Source organism: Aegilops tauschii, chromosome 2, assembly GCF_002575655.3.
Source record: "Aegilops tauschii subsp. strangulata cultivar AL8/78 chromosome 2, Aet v6.0, whole genome shotgun sequence".
Classification (NCBI taxonomy): Eukaryota; Viridiplantae; Streptophyta; class Magnoliopsida; order Poales; family Poaceae; genus Aegilops; species Aegilops tauschii.
The window spans coordinates 77,022,874-77,041,707 of record NC_053036.3 but is presented as its reverse complement, the minus strand read 5'-3'; the positions used below and the strand labels follow the sequence as shown (position 1 = coordinate 77,041,707).

Below are 18,834 nucleotides of genomic sequence, written 5' to 3'. Positions count from 1 at the left end.
TGTTTATTGTTTGAACTTTGTAAGGATGGTTTGGCTTCTCGACAATGCCATTGACACACAACACCGGGCCTACATGATGCGCGAGAAGGGGCTGGTAATAATGAGTAATCTAATATTTAGCAAATTTGCCTTTAGTTGAAATTGGCATGGCCTAAGATTTGTCATTACTTGTTTTTTGCAGAAGCTTGAACCTCTGAAGATTCGGTATCACGGGGTCTCTGGTCCTGCCATGCCTTACGATGAGCGGTACACACCGTACATCAAGCAGGCATGACTACTCCCGTGGATTCAGTTGGTCAGCCGGTCGACGCCGAATCTGAACGCTCCACTGGTGTCCGCTCTTGCTGATCGGTGGAGGCCGGAGACGCACAGTTTCCATCTTCGGACTGGGGAGATGACCGTGACGCTCGAGGATGTCTCGTTGATCACCGGTCTTGCTATCGACGGGATGCCTCTCTGTATGAGCACCGATTCTGATGGGTGGCGCGAGCAGATGATTGCTCTTATCGGTAAGGCTCCTACCGAGGCTGAGGTTGATGTAGAGGAGGGAGAAGAGCCGAAGAAGAAGGAAAGGAAAGCAGCCATAGCTGCTTTCACGTGGATTCAAGCAAACTTCGCGCATTGCCCTGCGGATGCCACTGATGATGTGATACAGACACATGCTCGTGTCTATATGTGGTACGTTGTCTCGAGGACTTTGTTTCCTGACTCCACGGGCAAGAACGCTCCATGGATGTGGCTGAAGGCGTTGACCGTCTTCGATAACAAATGGAGCTGGGGTTCAGCGACTCTTGCGTACTTGTACGGACAGGTAGTTGGTTTGTTTTGTTATCAACTCATTTGTTCATTACCAATGCAACCTTGCTGTCAACTTAACATTGTTTTTCTTTCATATGCAGCTGGACGATGCGTGTTGCAGGATCACAGATAGGGCAGGCATTGGTGGTAATATGCTTCTACTTTCTGTATGGAGCTGGGAGCGTCTGCCTGTTGGACGCCCGAAGAGCGTCAGGTTTAATCCTTGGTATGAAGATGAAGATGACGACTTACGGCGCCCCACTTGGGCTTACAAGTGGGATGTGGTTTCCGAGATGACGAACGATGTCAATCTCATGTACCAAAAGTACATTGCCGAGTTGGACACGATTACGCCTGAGCAGGTAACGAGGTCATTACTTCAGCCATTTCTCATGCTTGCCTGAAAAAAGTCACCAATTTTGCATTGTTGCCCTATTTCATAGGTGGAATGGCAGCCATATGGCGCCGATGACAGACTTGGGTACACCCCGGAGTTTTCCATCAACCCGATGTGCTTGCGGGATAGGGATCTCTAGCTTATGCGGTGCCCACTGATATGCAACTGGGTTGTTCAGTTTCATTTGCCACATCGCGTGTTTCGTCAGTTTGGTCTGTTCCAGCCTCACCCACCGGAATGGGTGGATACGGACAAAGCACTTCATAGGTAAGAGAGCGTATTGACTAAGCATCGTCAGTCCTTCTTGATTTTGCTAATGTTTGGTATTGTACCATGCAGGTTGGACAGGAGAAGGCAGCGGAAGATAAAGGACTGGGACAAGCATCATGCTTCGTATGTTACCCGCTTCCAGCTTTGCGTGGAGCAAGCTCGTAGCAGTGCACGCGCCCAGCTTCGTGAGCATAACCCACTTGCTTTTGATAACTACATACGATGGCTTCTTGAAAATACTCGAGTTGAGATATGCCCGCCGGTATATAATGAGGATATTCTTGAAGAACCCGTGAACTTTGAGGATCTATCAAAGGGGAAGTACAACAGAGATGTCAGGGTAGGGCAAGGAGTCCCTGCTGTTCCGGTGATTAACTATGTGGTAAAGTGTTTCTTCTTTACTTTCCCGTTGGCCGTATTACACATGTCTGAATGGCTAACGTGTTCATTCATTCTCATCCGCAGCGCACCGAGATCAAGAAAGCAGCTGATGAGAGCCAGTCTATTCTGGAGAACACACCGGTTGGAAAAGGCAATGATGATGGTCCACTACGAGCATTCCTCAAGGTACATATCGCATTCACTATGAGAGCCAGTCTATGTTGCGGAGTTTGATATCTTCCACACTTGTTCATGTTATAGCGTCAGGCCAGGAAGTTAAGGCGGTTATCAAATCTTCTCGGTTGTCGTGATCCCGATTTTGATGAACCATCTGCCTCCAGGTCTGGTACACCATCAGACCCCTAATCTCACCATCATGGGGACGATGTGAGTTCCTCATATGCTTATCTAGATGATGAGGGTGCGGTCACCCAAGAGGTATGACTAATCCTTTAGATGTGATTCTCACTTGATTACGACGCCGGTCTTCACCATATTGTTTGATTGTGTGATAGGGCCATGACATTGATGATGACATGACTTTGGCAGACACTCAACTTCGGTCCCCATATGTGTTCAAGCCTAGGCAGCCCAGACGCCGGTACACGCCCAACGACTTTGACAACAGAGGCAACCCAAAGGTGGTCGTAGGGACCTCGCGGATGGCTAGCTTGGATCATGAGGCGGAGGAGGAAGTGCAGGAAGAGGAGGCTCGTCCACCCAGGAAGAAGAAGATTGCCTGCAGGCGTGGCACCAGGAACACGCGCGGAAAGCATTAGTGCTTGTGTTTGTTAGTGCTCTTGTAGCCGTTTCATTAGGTTGATGAACTTGTGAGGTTATGTTATATGTTGGTGAGCTCTTACTAGTGTGGTATTTGTGTTTGCGAACTAGTAGTAATGTTGAATTGTCCTAAATGATGTGATGTTCAAGTTATTAGTTGTCTTTGTTCAGTATTTGTGTTTACAGTAATTTTAGTTATGTTGAACAAGTTATGTGAGTGCTGCATGAGCCCAAAATGGCATCTGTTTCTGTAGTTTGGCAGTTAACAGCACTGCAGCGCCCAACAGGCAGGCGCTACACTGTACTGTGCAGCGCCCAACGCTTAGGCGCCGCACCATACAGTGCAGCGCCCGTCTCATAGGCGCTGCTCAACTGGCCATGGCTATCCGCCACAGAAGCCTTGCAGCACTGACCATCCACGAAAATTACCAAGTCAAAGTGCAGCGCCCGAGAGCCAGGCGCTGCACTGTACTGTGTGACGCCTATCCCTTGGGCGCTGCACAATGTAGTGCAGCGCCTGTGTTCTGGGCGCTGCACGGCTGTTTACTGGAAAAACAAAGTTTACAACACGTTCATTTCACCGGAACATCATAATACTTACAATGATTGTAGCATCACAACAATTCGAACAAACACAAATTTTATGCCGATGAGTTCATAACTTCAGACAATTCAAACATTACTACGACATGGTTCACGATACATTCATTACAAATGACAAATGGCAGCTTGCCCTCACAAGTTCACCAACATCTCACATGCCCTCACAAGTTCACGACACATTCATTAGAAGATAGTTGACGACGAGTGCACCGAAGCGAAGTCCCTACTGAGTAGAGCGAGGCCATTTCCCCTTCTTGTCACATGCCGAGTCCTCCTCTTGCGCCTCGCGAGCCTTTGCAAGCTTTCTTGCCCTCTCCTCCTCACGAGCAAGTTTCGCTTGGCGTGCCCTCTCCTCCTCTCGTTTCTTCCGCTCCATCCTCTCCTTCTGACGACGCTCTTCCTCCAAGCCTCTTCGAAACGATTCTTCGAACCGCCGTTGCCGCCTAAGACAATCTTGGTATTGGTCCTTTTTGACATCTTCTGGCACTTCAAGATCTATCCACGTGAAGTACTTGCATAGAGGAGGCGGTGACTGCATACAAAATTTATGTTAGTGTCGACACACATTTGATAGTAACATTTTACTTCTCGAGTTTACCGGTGGTTGGTCATAGGCATTAGTTGGAAGTGCACGATCATAAGCATAGTTCGGGCATACAAAATATCTCCGCCCTTCCGTCCATGATTTCTTTCGGTCGGTGGACACCTTCACCTTGCAAACATCTCCACACCAACATGGCGGGATGTTGACATATTTCTCCTTCACCTTGTCCAAAGATGCGTCCTCCCACTTGTTCGTCATGTCTTCTTGGTTAGCACACGGTGGCCTCGTCATGGAACCGGATGAAGCCATGCCTACAAAACCGAGAATTCTTGGTTAACCCTAACCCCCACTTAACAATAACCACAACCCTAACCATAGCATAACCCTAACACCAACATCAAACACACATAAACCTAACCCTAGCATACTATGAAAGCCTAACCAAGCCAAAACTAGGGTTTCCCCAAAGTAGCAAGATTTGAGCAAATGTGACAATTCCTATGGATGAAAACGAGGGGATCGGAGGAGATTACCTTAAGGGAGGGGTTGGCTTCGAAATCCACGGTCAAATACTCCGGATCTGAGAAGGATTTGAGAGGAGGAGAGAGGAGGGAAGAGGGGAGGCACTGAGCTTCGGGTTTGTGTGGGGGTGGGGGTGTGTGGGATGGGGATAGGTGGGAGGGGGGTGAGTGCAGCCTAATAGATGTCCAGATGTGCAGCGCCCAAGGGTAAGGCGCCACACACCACAGTGCAGCGCCTTGCCCTTAGGCGCTGCACACCTGGACATCCCAGTCCAGAGAGCAACAGAAGGGTTCCAGTAGCTTTTCGACCAAAAAATTTGCTAAGTCAGTGTGCAGCGCCTAAGAAAGAGGCGCTGCACTGTACTGTGCAGCGCCTAGCAGCTAGGCGCTGCACAGTACAGTGCAGCGCCTCTTTCTTAGGCGCTGCACACTGACTTAGCAAATTTTTTGGTCGAAAAGCTACTGGAACCCTTCTGTTGCTCTCTGGACTGGCTTGTCCAGGTGTGCAGCGCCTAAGGGCAAGGCGCTGCACTGTGGTGTGTGGCGCCTTACCCTTAGGCGCTGCACACCTGGACATCCCAGTCCAGAGAGCAACAGAAGCGTTCCAGTAGCTTTTCGACCAAAAAATTTGCTAAGTCAATGTGCAGCGCCTAAGGTAGAGGCGCTGCACTGTGTAGTGTGGCGCCTTGCCCTTAGGCGCTGCACTGTGTAGTGTTTTCAAATACCAAGTGCTTTTTATGTTTTGTGATTCACATGGATGGCACATAATCATATCCAGATCACATGTAGTAGTCCAAAACACAGAAAGAAGGCATAGCACATATAGTAGTCCAAATCACATAGTCATACACACATAGCAATAGAGTAGTCCAATCACATAGTCATACACAAACATTGAGCCAAAACACATAGTCATTTACGTCTCATAGCCATAGTAGCACACATTTTGGTTCATAAGAAGGTCACGGTCCTTGTCCCTTCTTCTTCTTCCTCTCTTCTTCTTCTTCTTCGCCCTCCTCCGACCACCAAGGGATCTCACCTTCCCCCTCCGTGTCCTCCACCCCCTTCATTGTTTCCATACCTATGAAAATGCCAATATAATAGTTAGTCACACAATGCAAAATGACAACACAAGCATTGAGCCAAAATAACAAGATCATAGTAAGTCACATACGGTAATGGTCCATTGAGCCAAGTGAACATTCCTCCACTACAGCCGCCGCCAAGGCCAAGCTCACCACCACGGCCTCTACCGCCACCACGGCCTAGACCACCACCACAGGCTGTACCACCACCATGGCCAAGACCCTCACCACGGCCTCTCCCACCACCACGACCAAGACCCTCACCACGGCCTAGGCCTTCACCACGGCCAAGACCATCACCACGGCCTAGGCCTTCGCCACGGCCTCTCCCACCACCACGGACAAGACCCTCACCATGGCCTAGGCCTTCGCCACGGCCTAGGCCTTCAGCACAGTCAAGACCATCCCCACGGCCTAGGCCATCACCACGGCCTCTACCACCACAACGGCCTCTTCTAAGACCTAGTTGACTCCCTCTTTGTTGCCGAGTTCCTCCTTGGCTTGTTTGACTTGGTTGGCTACTCCTTGGTTGACTTGGTTGACTATCATTTGCTTGGCTTGTGCTTGCATCATTTTTCTTTGATCTTTTTCTTGGTTTGGGACAAGTTCTTGTGTTGTGTCCCCGATGACTGCAGTCCCCACAACGGGATTGCTCACGAGGCTCTTGGAATTGGCCGGTGCCGTATTCTCCACCGCCACCACGGCCCCATCCGTCCATGTCACCTCTAAGACGCTTTGTCTTACGTCTTCCCCGTCTAACGACCTTCAATTCCGGGTCCGGCCATAGTTGAACTCCATGATACTCCGGCCATTGTGATTGGTCCAAGTATGGCTGAAACCGGGGAGCCCATGTATTCTTTACCGTCATGATTGAGAACTCGGACTCCCTCACGGTAAGAGGGTGATTGACGTCCACATTCCTAACACGGGATGCGTTTAACAAGTGCGAGCATGGGAGATGAAGCAATGATGGCCTCATGCAGCTGCAATCACACCGTGTTAGGGAGACCTTGAAAGCGCGGCCTCCGTGTTGGTGGCCATCGTTTGTGGTTCCTCCAGGCTCTTTGACCTCATACTTCCACTCGTTGTCGTCATATAGTACAGCTTCTTGGGAGTCTGCCTTTCGTGATTGAAAGTCCAACCATTCTTCAACCTTTGGTGGGAAATAGTACTTGTGCTTATCCTTGTTCTCACCAGCAATCTGCTTATCCGTCTCCATTGAGTACTTTAAAAAGTATCCATTCATCTTGTCAAATGTGTATTGAACTATTGCCATCACGGGTAATGCACGTACACCCTTGAGCACCTTATTGAAGCATTCTGCCATATTGCTTGTCATTTGACCGTACCTCCGGCCATCTTCATCGAAAGCACGTGCCCACATATTCCTTTCGACAATGTTCTTATTGAGAAATTCAAGACCACCGGGGTCAAGTTTCTTGTGTCTGAGCAATGCATTGAACAATGTGGCAAACCGCTTGTTGGTGAAAGCGAGACAACAATCTTGAAGATCATCGGCCAACTCCTTGATACCACATGCCCTATAGAAGTTTGCACAAAAGTGCCTCATGCACCATCGATGGTGCAACTTTGTATGTCCGGGAATGTCAACCACCACCGCGTTTAGAATTCCTGGATGGCGATCCGATATGACACAAATTTCCCTTTCAGCCGGTAATACCCTTGTTCTCAATTGACGCAAGAACCACTCTCAGTTATCATTGTTCTCCACCTCAACCAAAGCGAAAGCCAAAGGCAACACCCGGTTATTGGCATCACTTGCTATTGCAACCAATAAAGTGCCCTTGTATTGTCCGGTCAAGAACGTGCCATCAATGGCGATGACGGGCCGACAATGCTCAAAAGCCCTCACGCATTGCTCAAAGGCCCAAAATGCACGGCCAAATACTCGGACGGTCCTCCCGTTATGAATCAATGTTTGGTGCCCATGAGGCTCAACCACGTGAACCATGCTTGGGTTTGTGGCGGCCATAGCTAACAACAACCTAGGGAGTCAGTTGTATGCTTCCTCCCAATTGCCATACAACATCTTGAATGCGGCTTGTTTCGCCTTCCATGCCTTGCCGTACTTCACCTTGTAATGAAAGATGACTTTCACAAGGTCAATGACACTCTTGATGCTCATTATTGAAAGTGTGGATATTTGGTTGGATAACCTGTAAGCAATGAACTCGGACGTGAGTTGTCTGTGTTGTTGGTACACAAGCTCGCCATCCGCATTCTTGTGCCGGCACATGTGAGTTGGTAGACAACTCACTATGCGCCAAGTGGGACCTCCTTTCCATGGCCTCGCACGCACAATCCATGGACATCTTGGCACTTCACATTTGATCGTGTAACGCACATTGACGTCCGAGGTGGCCACTTTATGTGGACGATAATGTGTAACCGAGTAGTTGTCGAGCCACATCTTCAATTCCAAGAAGGATTCAAACTCACAACCGGGATATATCCCGTTCTTGCCGTCTTCCAAATCACGGTGAGAACTTGGCCTAGCTCCAAGAGAAATGCATTTTCCACCATCCACAACGGCTTCATCTGCGAGACTAAGATCCTTGAACAATGGTGTCTTGTGATCCCGCCCGAATACCTTCTTGAATGCTTGGGCCTCCTTCGGCGTGAACCCCTCCTCATCAACTTCTTCATCGGGACCATCGTCATCCGAGTCCGATGCATATGCACGGGAAAAAGGGATGGATTGGTCCATTGTCTCTTGCACATGATATTGGTCGAGATCACCCACATTGTTGTCATGGAGATCAACTTTGTTGTCATCCTCCTCGTACTCATCATTCTCCTCTTCAAAAGCTTCATTTTGGTTGTTTGGAGTCGGGCTCAATGTTGGCCAATCTTGTTGCATGAAATGAGGTTCACTCATTTGATCTTGGTTAATGGGTGGGGGAGTGCTAGCAACCAACGGGGAGGGGTTCCGGTTCAAGTCCAAATTCAAAGTAGACTCAACCTTCTTGGAGGCAAATAACTCAAGAGCCTTGTCTAGAGATTCGGCAACCGTCTCCTTGTATGCAACCCAACGTTGCTTGGAGTTCACACGCATTGTCTTCCAACGGATGTGCATTCCAAAACCAACATTATGCCTTCCCTCGAACTCAACAACGTCACTTGGGTCCATCCAATTCAAATCCTTCCTCACTTGGTCCAAGAGCTCCGCATAGCTAGGACTACTCTCAAACACCATGTCAAGCTCATCCGGGTCCGGCTCAACATTGCCTTTCAAAAAGGCCTCTTTATCCACATGATGAACATAAACACATGTTCTCCCCATCCCTACAATAATCAAAAACACATGTATATCAAGTAAGTACATAACAAAAATATTTGCACAAAATACATATGCCATAACATATAAATGAATTAATTCCCATAACCCCCACTTAACAATAACCACAACCCTAACCATAGCATAACCCTAACACCAACATCAAACACACATAACCCTAACCCTAGCATACTATGAAAGCCTAACCATACCAAATTAGCAAAGAAACATAACACGATTCAACACAAATTTGCAAATCCAAGCCAAAACTAGGGTTTCCCCAAAGTAGCAAGATTTGAGCAAATGTGACAATTCCTATGGATGAAAACGAGGGGATCGGAGGAGATTACCTTAAGGGAGGGGTTGGCTTCGAAATCCATGGTCAAATACTCCGGATTTGCAAGATTTGAGAAGGATTTGAGAGGGGGAGAGGGGAAGAGAGGAGGGGCGCAAGTCTAAGGGTTTGGGTGGGGTGGGGGTGTGTGGGGTGGGGGTGGGAGGGGAGAGAGGGTGGGGCCAGCCTAAGTGGAACACAGACTGTGCAGCACCTAAGAGACGGGCGCTGCACATTACAAGTGTGGCGCCTAGGACTTAGGCGCTGCAGTGCAGTCTGTGGGGCCGCAACTGGACCAGGGCTGCCACGCTGGCAGGAGGTGCGACGCCTAAGGGAAGGGCGCTGCATAGTAGTGTGCGGCGCCTAGCTGTCGGGAGCCACACGAAAGGGTCAGCAGAGTGAATTTTTTTCGAAAGCAGGTCAGTTTGTGATTTGATTTCGCACTCAGGTCAAATATGTGATTTGTGCCGCGCAGCGAGGGTACGGGGGTTTGTGGGAAATGGGGATAAGCGACGAACACGGGAGGGGGTTTTGCGGCCAGCTGTTCGGTCTTCGGGTTCTGTTTCTTAACCCGTAATCTAAAGTGGATTTGGGTTTCCCTCCAAAAAAAAGTGGATTTGGGTTCTAACCGGGTGTGCTGAAAGGCTGCCTGTGCCTGGATCGATGGTGCAAAATTGACAATCGTCTCCCCTCTGTCAAGCCAGAAATATTCAGACATGTTGCCTCATAAGTTTGAAAAAAATAAGTTGCGGCTTGTTTTTGTAATTTTTGTGATTTCCTGCTGGAAGTTCGATACATATTGACTTTTCTGATTTTTTTTCCTTTTTCCAGTGCCTTGATCCCTCCTCTCACTTATAGCCCCTTTCCGTTTCTTCCCTTCTGCCCCTCAACTCTCCCTCCGGCCAACTCTCGGGGCGAGCTAGATGAGGGTCCCTTGTAGGTTTATATAGATCTTCGGTAGAAGTGGCAGTAGGATAGTTCCTCCATGTGTCTTTGATGGCTAGACATGGATGCTTACCGTTGGGTTAGAGGGTTAGAGGATCCAAGGGCAATTCGTGGTTGTCCTTGACATTAGTGCTCTTGTATCCGGTGGTTTCTATGCCCTAGTTAGCTCGATTATCCCAACCTAAATAACCTCCCCTACTTTCTAGAGTCTTATCATGGCATTTTCTCTCATTTCGAAGCTTGGTATCGTGGTGGTGTGAAGCCATCAGTGATGGGAGGTGCCATGTCTTTCTCTGGATCAATCTACTTTCCTCTGTTCTTGTTCTCCTGCGAGTTTATCCACCAACGATTATGAAGATGCATGAATATCAGATAACCCAAAGATCTTGTGCTTCAGTTTTAACGTCCTGGAGACTGAACAGACTCCTTTGAAACTAGTACATGTCATTTCTTCCATGGTTTGTGGTTTTCTTTGCTTGAGTTGGGGATTGTATCTTATCTTTTCTTTTGCTCCAGCTTCAGGGGAATTTCTGCCGACATCCTACGTACATAGAGTCAACCACCCTTCAAATCCTCCTAAATTGGAAGCCTACTTTGTGATCTTTGGGTGCAAATCCTCGACATGGAGGCTCTCAACGTTGCTTCATCTTCCACAGGGAGGCCACCGCCCGTTCTAGGGGCTTCTCCCTCGTCAGTGCATTCAGTTTTACAAGATTTATGGCATCAGTCAGCTTTTTGATCCTCTGTTTCCAAAGGCTAGTAGACAAAGATGTTTTCGTCCTCTTTCGGATTGCCGCTACCATTCCCATCATTGGTGATTGATAGTGTGTCCTGCTCTCAACGGTGGTCGCCGGCGGCGAAGCTTCTAGGTGGAGCAACGTTCGCTCGATGTGTGGTCCTCTATGTGCCGTCTCCCTACGTAGTTGAGTGGCATGTGTAATATGGGGCGTCGTTGTAACCCCCCCCCCCCCCCCCCCCCAATGGGGACTGTAATCTTTTAATTTCACCAAAAACAAAAAATGATTCTAAAATTCAAGTTGAATGAGTTCAAATTACATATTAAGAGTAAAAAGTTAGATGAGAGGAGGCTGATTGCCCTTAACAAGAAAAGAGATTTTACAAGTGAGCAATGCCGTTTTAGATAGTGTCGAAGTATTATGCGATGGAGGCTCCTGAAGTTTGACGTTCACTGTGCTGCTTCGTGGTGGGACGCCAAGCTCGGGGTCATGTTGTTGGACTCCTTCGATCACAGACCAAAGGGGGCCGACAAGGGTGCTCCACGGCACCCCGATTCCTCGGTTGGTGTCAAGGTTGTTTGCTTTCGAGGTACTCCCTCATTTTTCAGTTTGTTAGACCAATATAAAAAAATCAGAATATTCCTTTTGTAAGGCTTGTTATTTTGTGAATATGCAAATATAACTATACCTACATTAAATATACCATCAATTTTTGGTTCTTAATGTGGAACCAATCACTTGAAGGAGTGAGAGGGTCATGCTTAATATATTGTCTAGCACTTAATTAGGTCTTCATTAGTTATTATGATTTGTATTATGGGCATGATAAATGGGTCCCACCGATCAAAATCACCATTAGGTCAAGCAAATTGTTGGATCAATGCTATGTGTTAAATACCTACCCCAAACGTTGCGATGGTGGTGTTTTTGCTCCCATCTCCATGTCTAGCGCGCCTTTCACTCTTTTTTTAGGGGTGTTACCATCGCTTTATTTAAGATCCAAAGCTCGGAATGTCATCCGATATTACATCCAACATACAATCTGGTGGAACACCGAACCAGCTATTACAAAGCTCCTCCCAACCCCAACATTTGCTAGCTTATGCGCAGCCACATTTGCATATCTACTAACCCATGAAACCTTGAAGTCCAGTCGAGAGGCAAGCATCTCTTTAATTTCTCGTATCCAAGGGCCCACCACCGAAAGGTCTTGCTGTCCATGATTGATCCGTTGCACAACAGTCTTGCAGTCCAGCTCAATGTGTACTCGATCGAAGTTCATATCCATCGCAACCTGTAATGTCTTCATACATGCTAAAACTTCAGTAGGTTCAGGATCAACAATATGAGGAAAATGGGAGCAGATCCCAGCAATAAAGGCTCCGTTATGGTCGCGAAGAACAGCTCCGCCCCCACCTTTCGCTCCAAATTTTTTTTCGAAACAAAGGCAAAGATTGCCTCATCTATTAATTAAGTAGAAGAGAATTGCCCAGTCAATTACGGAAAACCGGGCAAAAACCGGAACAACAAGGGCTGAGCCCACTCCCATAGACTGAAACACACAGGGTAAAGCCCACCCTCCTCGACGACATGTCGACCTGCAGACAGACAACGCAGCTCCGATTCTGACAGAGAACACAGAAGAACGAAACCAGGCACGGCTGGCACCACGGAAGATCACCGAAAGGCCACCTGCAGCCAGTCATCGTATACCACAGGGCCTCGCCGCCGCAGCTTCGACTCCACAGCAACAAACAAACCGAGGCAATACCGTGGACACGTCGGAGAAGAGCCGACTATCGCAACCACTGCCGCATCGCCGACATCGCTCCCACCATCTCCATTGCCACAGAAGCCTGGACGCCACAGTGATTCTCTCGGGGCCGCCGCCCGGACATCCACCACTCCGTCGCGCCTAGCGCAATCAACCGGCACCACCTTCCGGGGCCGCCGCCCCGACATACCACCGCTCCGCTCGAGCAGCAACGTCACACAACCCAGCTGCCCGCAGCCCACATTGCTCAGGGCAACCGCTCGCAGACCACAAACGTCGCACCACATCCGGGACCGTCGCCCCGATGCAAAGTCAGGCCACCCCTTCTGGAACGCGTCGATCGGACCGACAAGCCTGCCACCCAAGTGGCCCAAGATTGCCACCCAAGCGAAGGCCGAGCCGCCGCCCCGCCCCATGGAGCCGCCCCGCGCATCACTTTCTGAGGCCGCCGCCTCGGCGCACATCAGCCGTCCGGGGCCGCTGCCTCGACATCCACCAAACCCGACGTAGGAGAAAACCAAACGCACCAAGCACAAGCTAACTCTCCGAAGCAACGCCCCCAAGAGGGAAACGACAAAGACGCCGCCGTCGCCCGCTCCGGAAAATCTGGAGCTTAGGTTTTCACCCGGAGAGCCCGAGCCCCACGTAGAAAAGATGAGTTCCACAACGACGCCTCAAAGGAGGGAAACGACGCCCGAAAGCGACGCCATCGACGGCACCGACAAAGTCGGGTCAAGGCTTTCGCCCGAAACACACACATCCCTATGGAGGCCTGCAGATCTGATCCACCCAGAAGCATGGAGATCATTGGGGCCGTTCCTGTTGCGCCTTGCACTCTCCAACGCCGACCACCAAGCTTCACCGCGCAGCACCCACAACAGCAACACCTCAAGCTGCGAATGAGAAGCGAGCGCACACGTCACCACGGCCAAAACGCCATGGCTCCCAGCCCGGCGCCGCCGCCCCGGCTTCCTCCTCGCGTCACGCCCGCCTGACAAGCTTCCCTGCCCGGTGCCTCCCGAGCCGAACCACCTCCCACCCGCGCGCCCAACGCGCGCCGCACACAATGCCCGCACCGCGCGAGACGCCCGCCCGCGCGCCCCTGCTGGAGCGCCAGATCCCGCGCCCCCTCGGACCGCCGGAGCCTCACCAGCCCGAGCCAGAGCCGCGCCCGCGCGCCTCGCAGAGGGATGCCCCGCCGCCACCCTCCCTGGAGGCAGGCTGGGCTTCGCCGGCGGTCTCCTCAGGCGGCGGCGAGGTGTGTGTGTGTGTGTGGGGGGGGGGGGTGGAGGGAGGAGGGAAGGTGGCGGCGCCGGAGTGGTTCCTCCCGTGTCGCCAGGGAGAGGCGACGCGGGGTCAGGTCTCGCTCCAAATTTTGACACCGCACCATCAGAGTTGATTTTAATCCAGCCCTCCTCCGGCGCCGTCCACTTAGGCCTGTTCTGCATCGCTGGTTCGCGCACCCTTGGCTGATGAATACTTCTCCACTCCTGCAGGTGATGCACCACCTTCACCATGATTTCATGTGCCGGGGCTATTCTGTTCCCATCACGCGCTTCGTTGCGCGCCAGCCAAAGACCATACACCGCCTGGATCATAGTCTCTCTTTCCTCCACTTTTGCTCCAGCTCTTAATGCATGGTTTCCTTGACTAGCGTCTCTGTAACATACACATACATAGATTCCACGCAATTTTTTTTACCAAATACGTATTCAACAAGAATACAAATTTGTAACTCTAGTCGTACCACACTAACCATCATAATGTGAAAAAAATGTAATGAGCCACTACTCCCTCCGTTCCTAAATATAAGTCTTTTTAGACATTTCAAATGGACTACAATATACGGATGTATGTAGACATATTTTAGAGTGCATATTCACTCATTTTGCTCCGTATGTAGTCACTTGTTGAAATATCTAAAAAGACTTATATTTGGGAACGGAGGGAGTACAATACAAGCATGCCAGCAGGTAGAGGCAACATACAACGACCACGATGGCAGTAGATAACCATGAGGATATTCAAAATGGCAACCCACCTGCAGAACGTTAGTACCGTGCATAAAACATACAAGAGCACAAACCGACGACAGTGAATTTACGAGATTAATGTCTCATGGAAGCATTTTCTTTCAATAGGGTATTACAAAGAGATCACGAATCAATTCCACCATGATATACACACCAATACCCTAATGCAATCTTGTAAGCGAGTAGCACGGAGGAGTACCGAACACCACCTGACTCATAATGACCCAAGAAACTTCATGGCTATTGACGATTAGGATCTAGTAATAGCAGAAAGAAGCACGTCTACAAAAGTTTTCATGGCTATCGACGATTAGGATCTACTAACAGAAAGAAGCAAGTCTGCAAAAACTCTGTTTTTCCTCTGAAAACTTGCATCTGTTGGGATCACTCACAACCATCAGCTGAACGGGTACTGTAGCTCCTTGCAAAAATTTCCGGACACCTTCTCTTCTTAGCTTCATCTGCCAATAACCCAACCCAGAATTTGATCAGATTACCACATGTAAGAACATTGTCATATCAACATTAACTATCAAACAGTTTAGTTTCAAGTAGTATAAATCTAAAGGCAATGCCACTCATTTTCCAGCAATGAAGTCCTCCCTCACTAATATAAGACTTTAGATCACTACTTTAGTGATCTAAAAAGACTTCTATCTTGTGAGATATTACAGAATTCGAATCTTTCTCGTCCTTTCAATTGGTATAACAAACACACAACTGATGACATGAACTTCCAACATCAGATATTAACTGTTGTCAAAGGGACGTCTACCAAAATGTAGTGGCATAGCACCACCTTAAAGTACTAGATGTGCATACATTTACTGTCATGTTATTTATGTACATGATCAAACAGTTTACTTTCTTTTACTAAAGTATAAAAGCACTAAACTGAGTCACAGAACAGAGGACGAAGGCACAATGGCAATATTACCAAAATGTAGTGGGCATAGCGGCACATAAAAGTTTGTCATTGTTAAAAGGACTAGAGGTGTGCCATTTTACCGTCATGCTATTTATTTACATGATCAAATAGTTTACTTCTTTTTACCAGAGTCACGAAACATGGCACAAAGTCATAATTGCCAGATGCAGCTAAGAAGAGTAGACTCATATGCCATAGGCAAGACTTGTAAACTTTGGGTCTTCCCATTGGTTTAAATGGGGAAATTACCAATGACAAGAATACTCAAAAAAGGTGCTTGCAGGCAGTTTAGAAGCATGCAAACAATGTTATAATCTCACTCGCTGCAATGATACAACGATCACAGGGGACCATGGAGCATAAACAGTTAAATTTACTTTTTTCTAATATGTGGAACATCGATCATTTTAATGATCATCACTTCGTAACAAAGGCATACAGTAGAAGTGTAGAACTGCAACAATCGGCACCTTGCAGAATTTAAGATCGATGTCAATCCCAATTTCATCATGAATGCTAATAGGCAATGACCAGAGGAAATAGCAAAATGATCATTGGTTTTATATGGAACAATGCTCCATCTTAACAAATATCAACACCAATAGTCACTAAGATAAGATGAATGATGGCAAACTAACAACACTGACAGTTTTCGTGCTATTAAGAGGCTACACAAAATATGCAGAATATAATTGAGAAAGATCATATGGCTCACAGATACAGGGGAGCAAAGCAAAAGGGGGAGGTATATATATACCTCAACAGAACTGCGATGATGCGTTCCTGTCCGCCTAGCACTCCCTCCAAACACTGAGAACGAGAGCTGGGATGATAAGAAAGCAAACTGTCGCGTGCATACCAAATATCCCCACATCCTCGATTACAGAACCGACCATTTCCCCCTTAGATATCGATCCCTTCACATGTGGCGACATCATCTCTACCAGAAGACCAGCGACCGCTAGCAGGACGAAGGCCAAATCCACGACAAATCCAAGCACCGCTGGGCGCAGAAGCCTAAAAAAGTGTGCAGTCAATTCTGGCCTGATTGCTCCGAAGGTGCTCTGAGGAGGACAACAATTTCAACAAAACCATACGGATGAACATTAAATATGGAATGGTTCGGAAATGGTAGGTTGCAAATGAAGTGATGGACACAAATGAAAACTACGACGACGACTACTACTACTACTCAGCATCAGGACAGCCTGAACTACGAAATTAATTAGACCACTTAATTAGAACATAATGATAACGGGGAGTATATGTACAGCTGCAATTAGAACATAATGATAACCCTGGCCTATGAACTGCTGCAATTCGATCGGAATAAAGGTCACTGTGAGTTAATTTGCACGATACCTTCTTGAATCCCGAAGTGGATCCAGATACAAGTGCAATCACATAGGCCACGCACTGGGTGCACAGCAGCAGGACGACAAGCGCGAAAACGGCAAGGATGGTGTAGACGCAGACCTTGAGGGCCCCGTACATGACCGCATGGAGGAACAGGACGGGAGCGGAGCCCTCGCCCCAGGCGCGGCGCGCGACGACCTCTGCAGCCGTGGCCGCGGCCATGACCCACGCAACCGCGAAGCCCAGGTAGATGAGGGCTAAGGCCGCGACGCGGAGGACGCGGGGGAGGCGCACGCGCGCCGGCACCACGACGACGACCCGCGCCGGCGGGGGCGGCGGTGGCGGCGAGGGCAGCACCGCGACGACGATCTGCTCCGGCGGCGGCGGCGGCGGCGGCGAGGGCAGCACCACGACGACGGTCAGCGCCATCGATCGGTACGAGAAACCCTAGCTGCTCCTGGAAGCTTCTCGCCCTCGGAGGAGGCGGAATGGCGCAGCGAGGGGGCGGGGGGTTTGTGGGAAATGGGGATTAGCGAGGAACAGGGGAGGGGGTTTTGCGGCCAGCTGTCCCTTTTGCGGGTTCAGTTCTAACCCATTTCCGCTGGTGGATTCGAGTTCTACCGGGTATGCGGAAATAGTGAGTGCCCGATTCGAGCCACCGGGTGTGTTAAGGCCTTCTTTGGTTAGGAATTTCATAGAAATTTTAGAGGATAGAATTCTTATAGGATCTTTTTCTTTAGAGCCCTTTGATTCATAGGAATGGATTTATATTCCTACAAAGGATTGGTTCTTATCCTTCACATTTCATAAGAAAATAAAAATAAGCCTAGACTCAATGGAAAAATTCCTTTGGTATGAACCAAATAACATCTCGTTTCCTATTCCTACTCATAGAATTTGAGTTACATGTCATCTCATTTCCTGCAAATTTCCAATTCCTATGATATCCTATCCTATGAACCAAAAGAGGCATAAACTTTGTTGCCGAATTTCTTTCAAGAGAAATAAGAGTTTAACTATGTCGGAATAACTATGGATGCTCACACAGCTGAAGCTATGGCGACAGAGAAGACTTACTGGCGGCTTTGTTGGGCATTCATAACCTTCTGGTTCATTCAGGTTGGGTTGTGCGAAGCTTGTGGATGAAATGTAGTGAGGGTTTGTTAGTTTAATAGCAGTCCCTATTCTTAATGATTTGATCAGATATTTGTAATAAGTATAGTCTTCTATTAAGTATTGTGCGCGGGAAGTAGGGCTAGCGGTACTCCTCCGTAGCTTGGTCGTCGATGATGTATCTATTTTTGACATGAAAAAAAGCCAGCTATGATGGTGGCCCCTCGGGGAAAAAAGTGTTGCCTAATTTGGTTATGTATTTTAATTTATTTTTTGAAATCTCAGTTACATCCTTGATTTTGTTTCATCAAAAGGTATTAGATTTCAAATTATTTAGTTTGAAGTAGATATACTAGTTGGAACTACATAACTAAGTGGGCTGTTGACTGATGGCAGGAAGTAATGATGCTTATGACGTTGGATTTTACAAGAACCTCTACACAACCGAGCAGGTTGTCGGGATGAATGAGGTCCTCTCCAACATCCCGAGAAAGGTGACTCCGGCTATATATGAGATTGTAGCCGCAATTTACTCTCCTGGTGAGGTAAAAATGTCTTTTTTTCAAGGATTTTTATCATTTATGCCACCAGTTGTGTCTCACTACTCAGTTTTGCCACTAGGAATTTCAACTGCTCAAAAATGCCATCGCTTCGTTAGACACATGCTCAAAAATGCCACTAGACACCATTATTGTGATCTCAAATCTCTTTTGCCATGTTATAATGACATAAATACCTATGGACCAACATGCCAGCTCTCCCTCTATCTCACTACAATAAAGTGTGGGGCCCACTTGATCCCAACAGCGTTCTTATTTTTCTGTAAAATTATTCGCTTGCTTACTCCTGACAAGTGGTGCCACACTTATCATTGTGAGATAGAGAGAACTGAAATGTGGGTCTAAGCTTATTTTTGTCATATAACATGGTCAACGGG

At 48.2% G+C, this 18,834-nt stretch overlaps 1 protein-coding gene across 1 annotated transcript; it reads right to left on the bottom strand.

Moving 5' to 3' along the window:
• Window positions 1–14,566: 14,566 nt before the first annotated feature.
• Window positions 14,567–17,302, bottom strand: LOC109786946 (uncharacterized). Its single transcript, XM_020345512.3, has 3 exons — window positions 16,791–17,302; window positions 16,186–16,492; window positions 14,567–14,961 (listed from the first exon to the last, which is right to left on the bottom strand). Exons 1-2 carry the CDS (start codon window positions 17,211–17,213, stop codon window positions 16,220–16,222), a joined length of 696 nt encoding a protein of 231 aa, XP_020201101.1. The 5' UTR covers window positions 17,214–17,302; the 3' UTR covers window positions 14,567–14,961; window positions 16,186–16,219.
• Window positions 17,303–18,834: the final 1,532 nt, after the last annotated feature.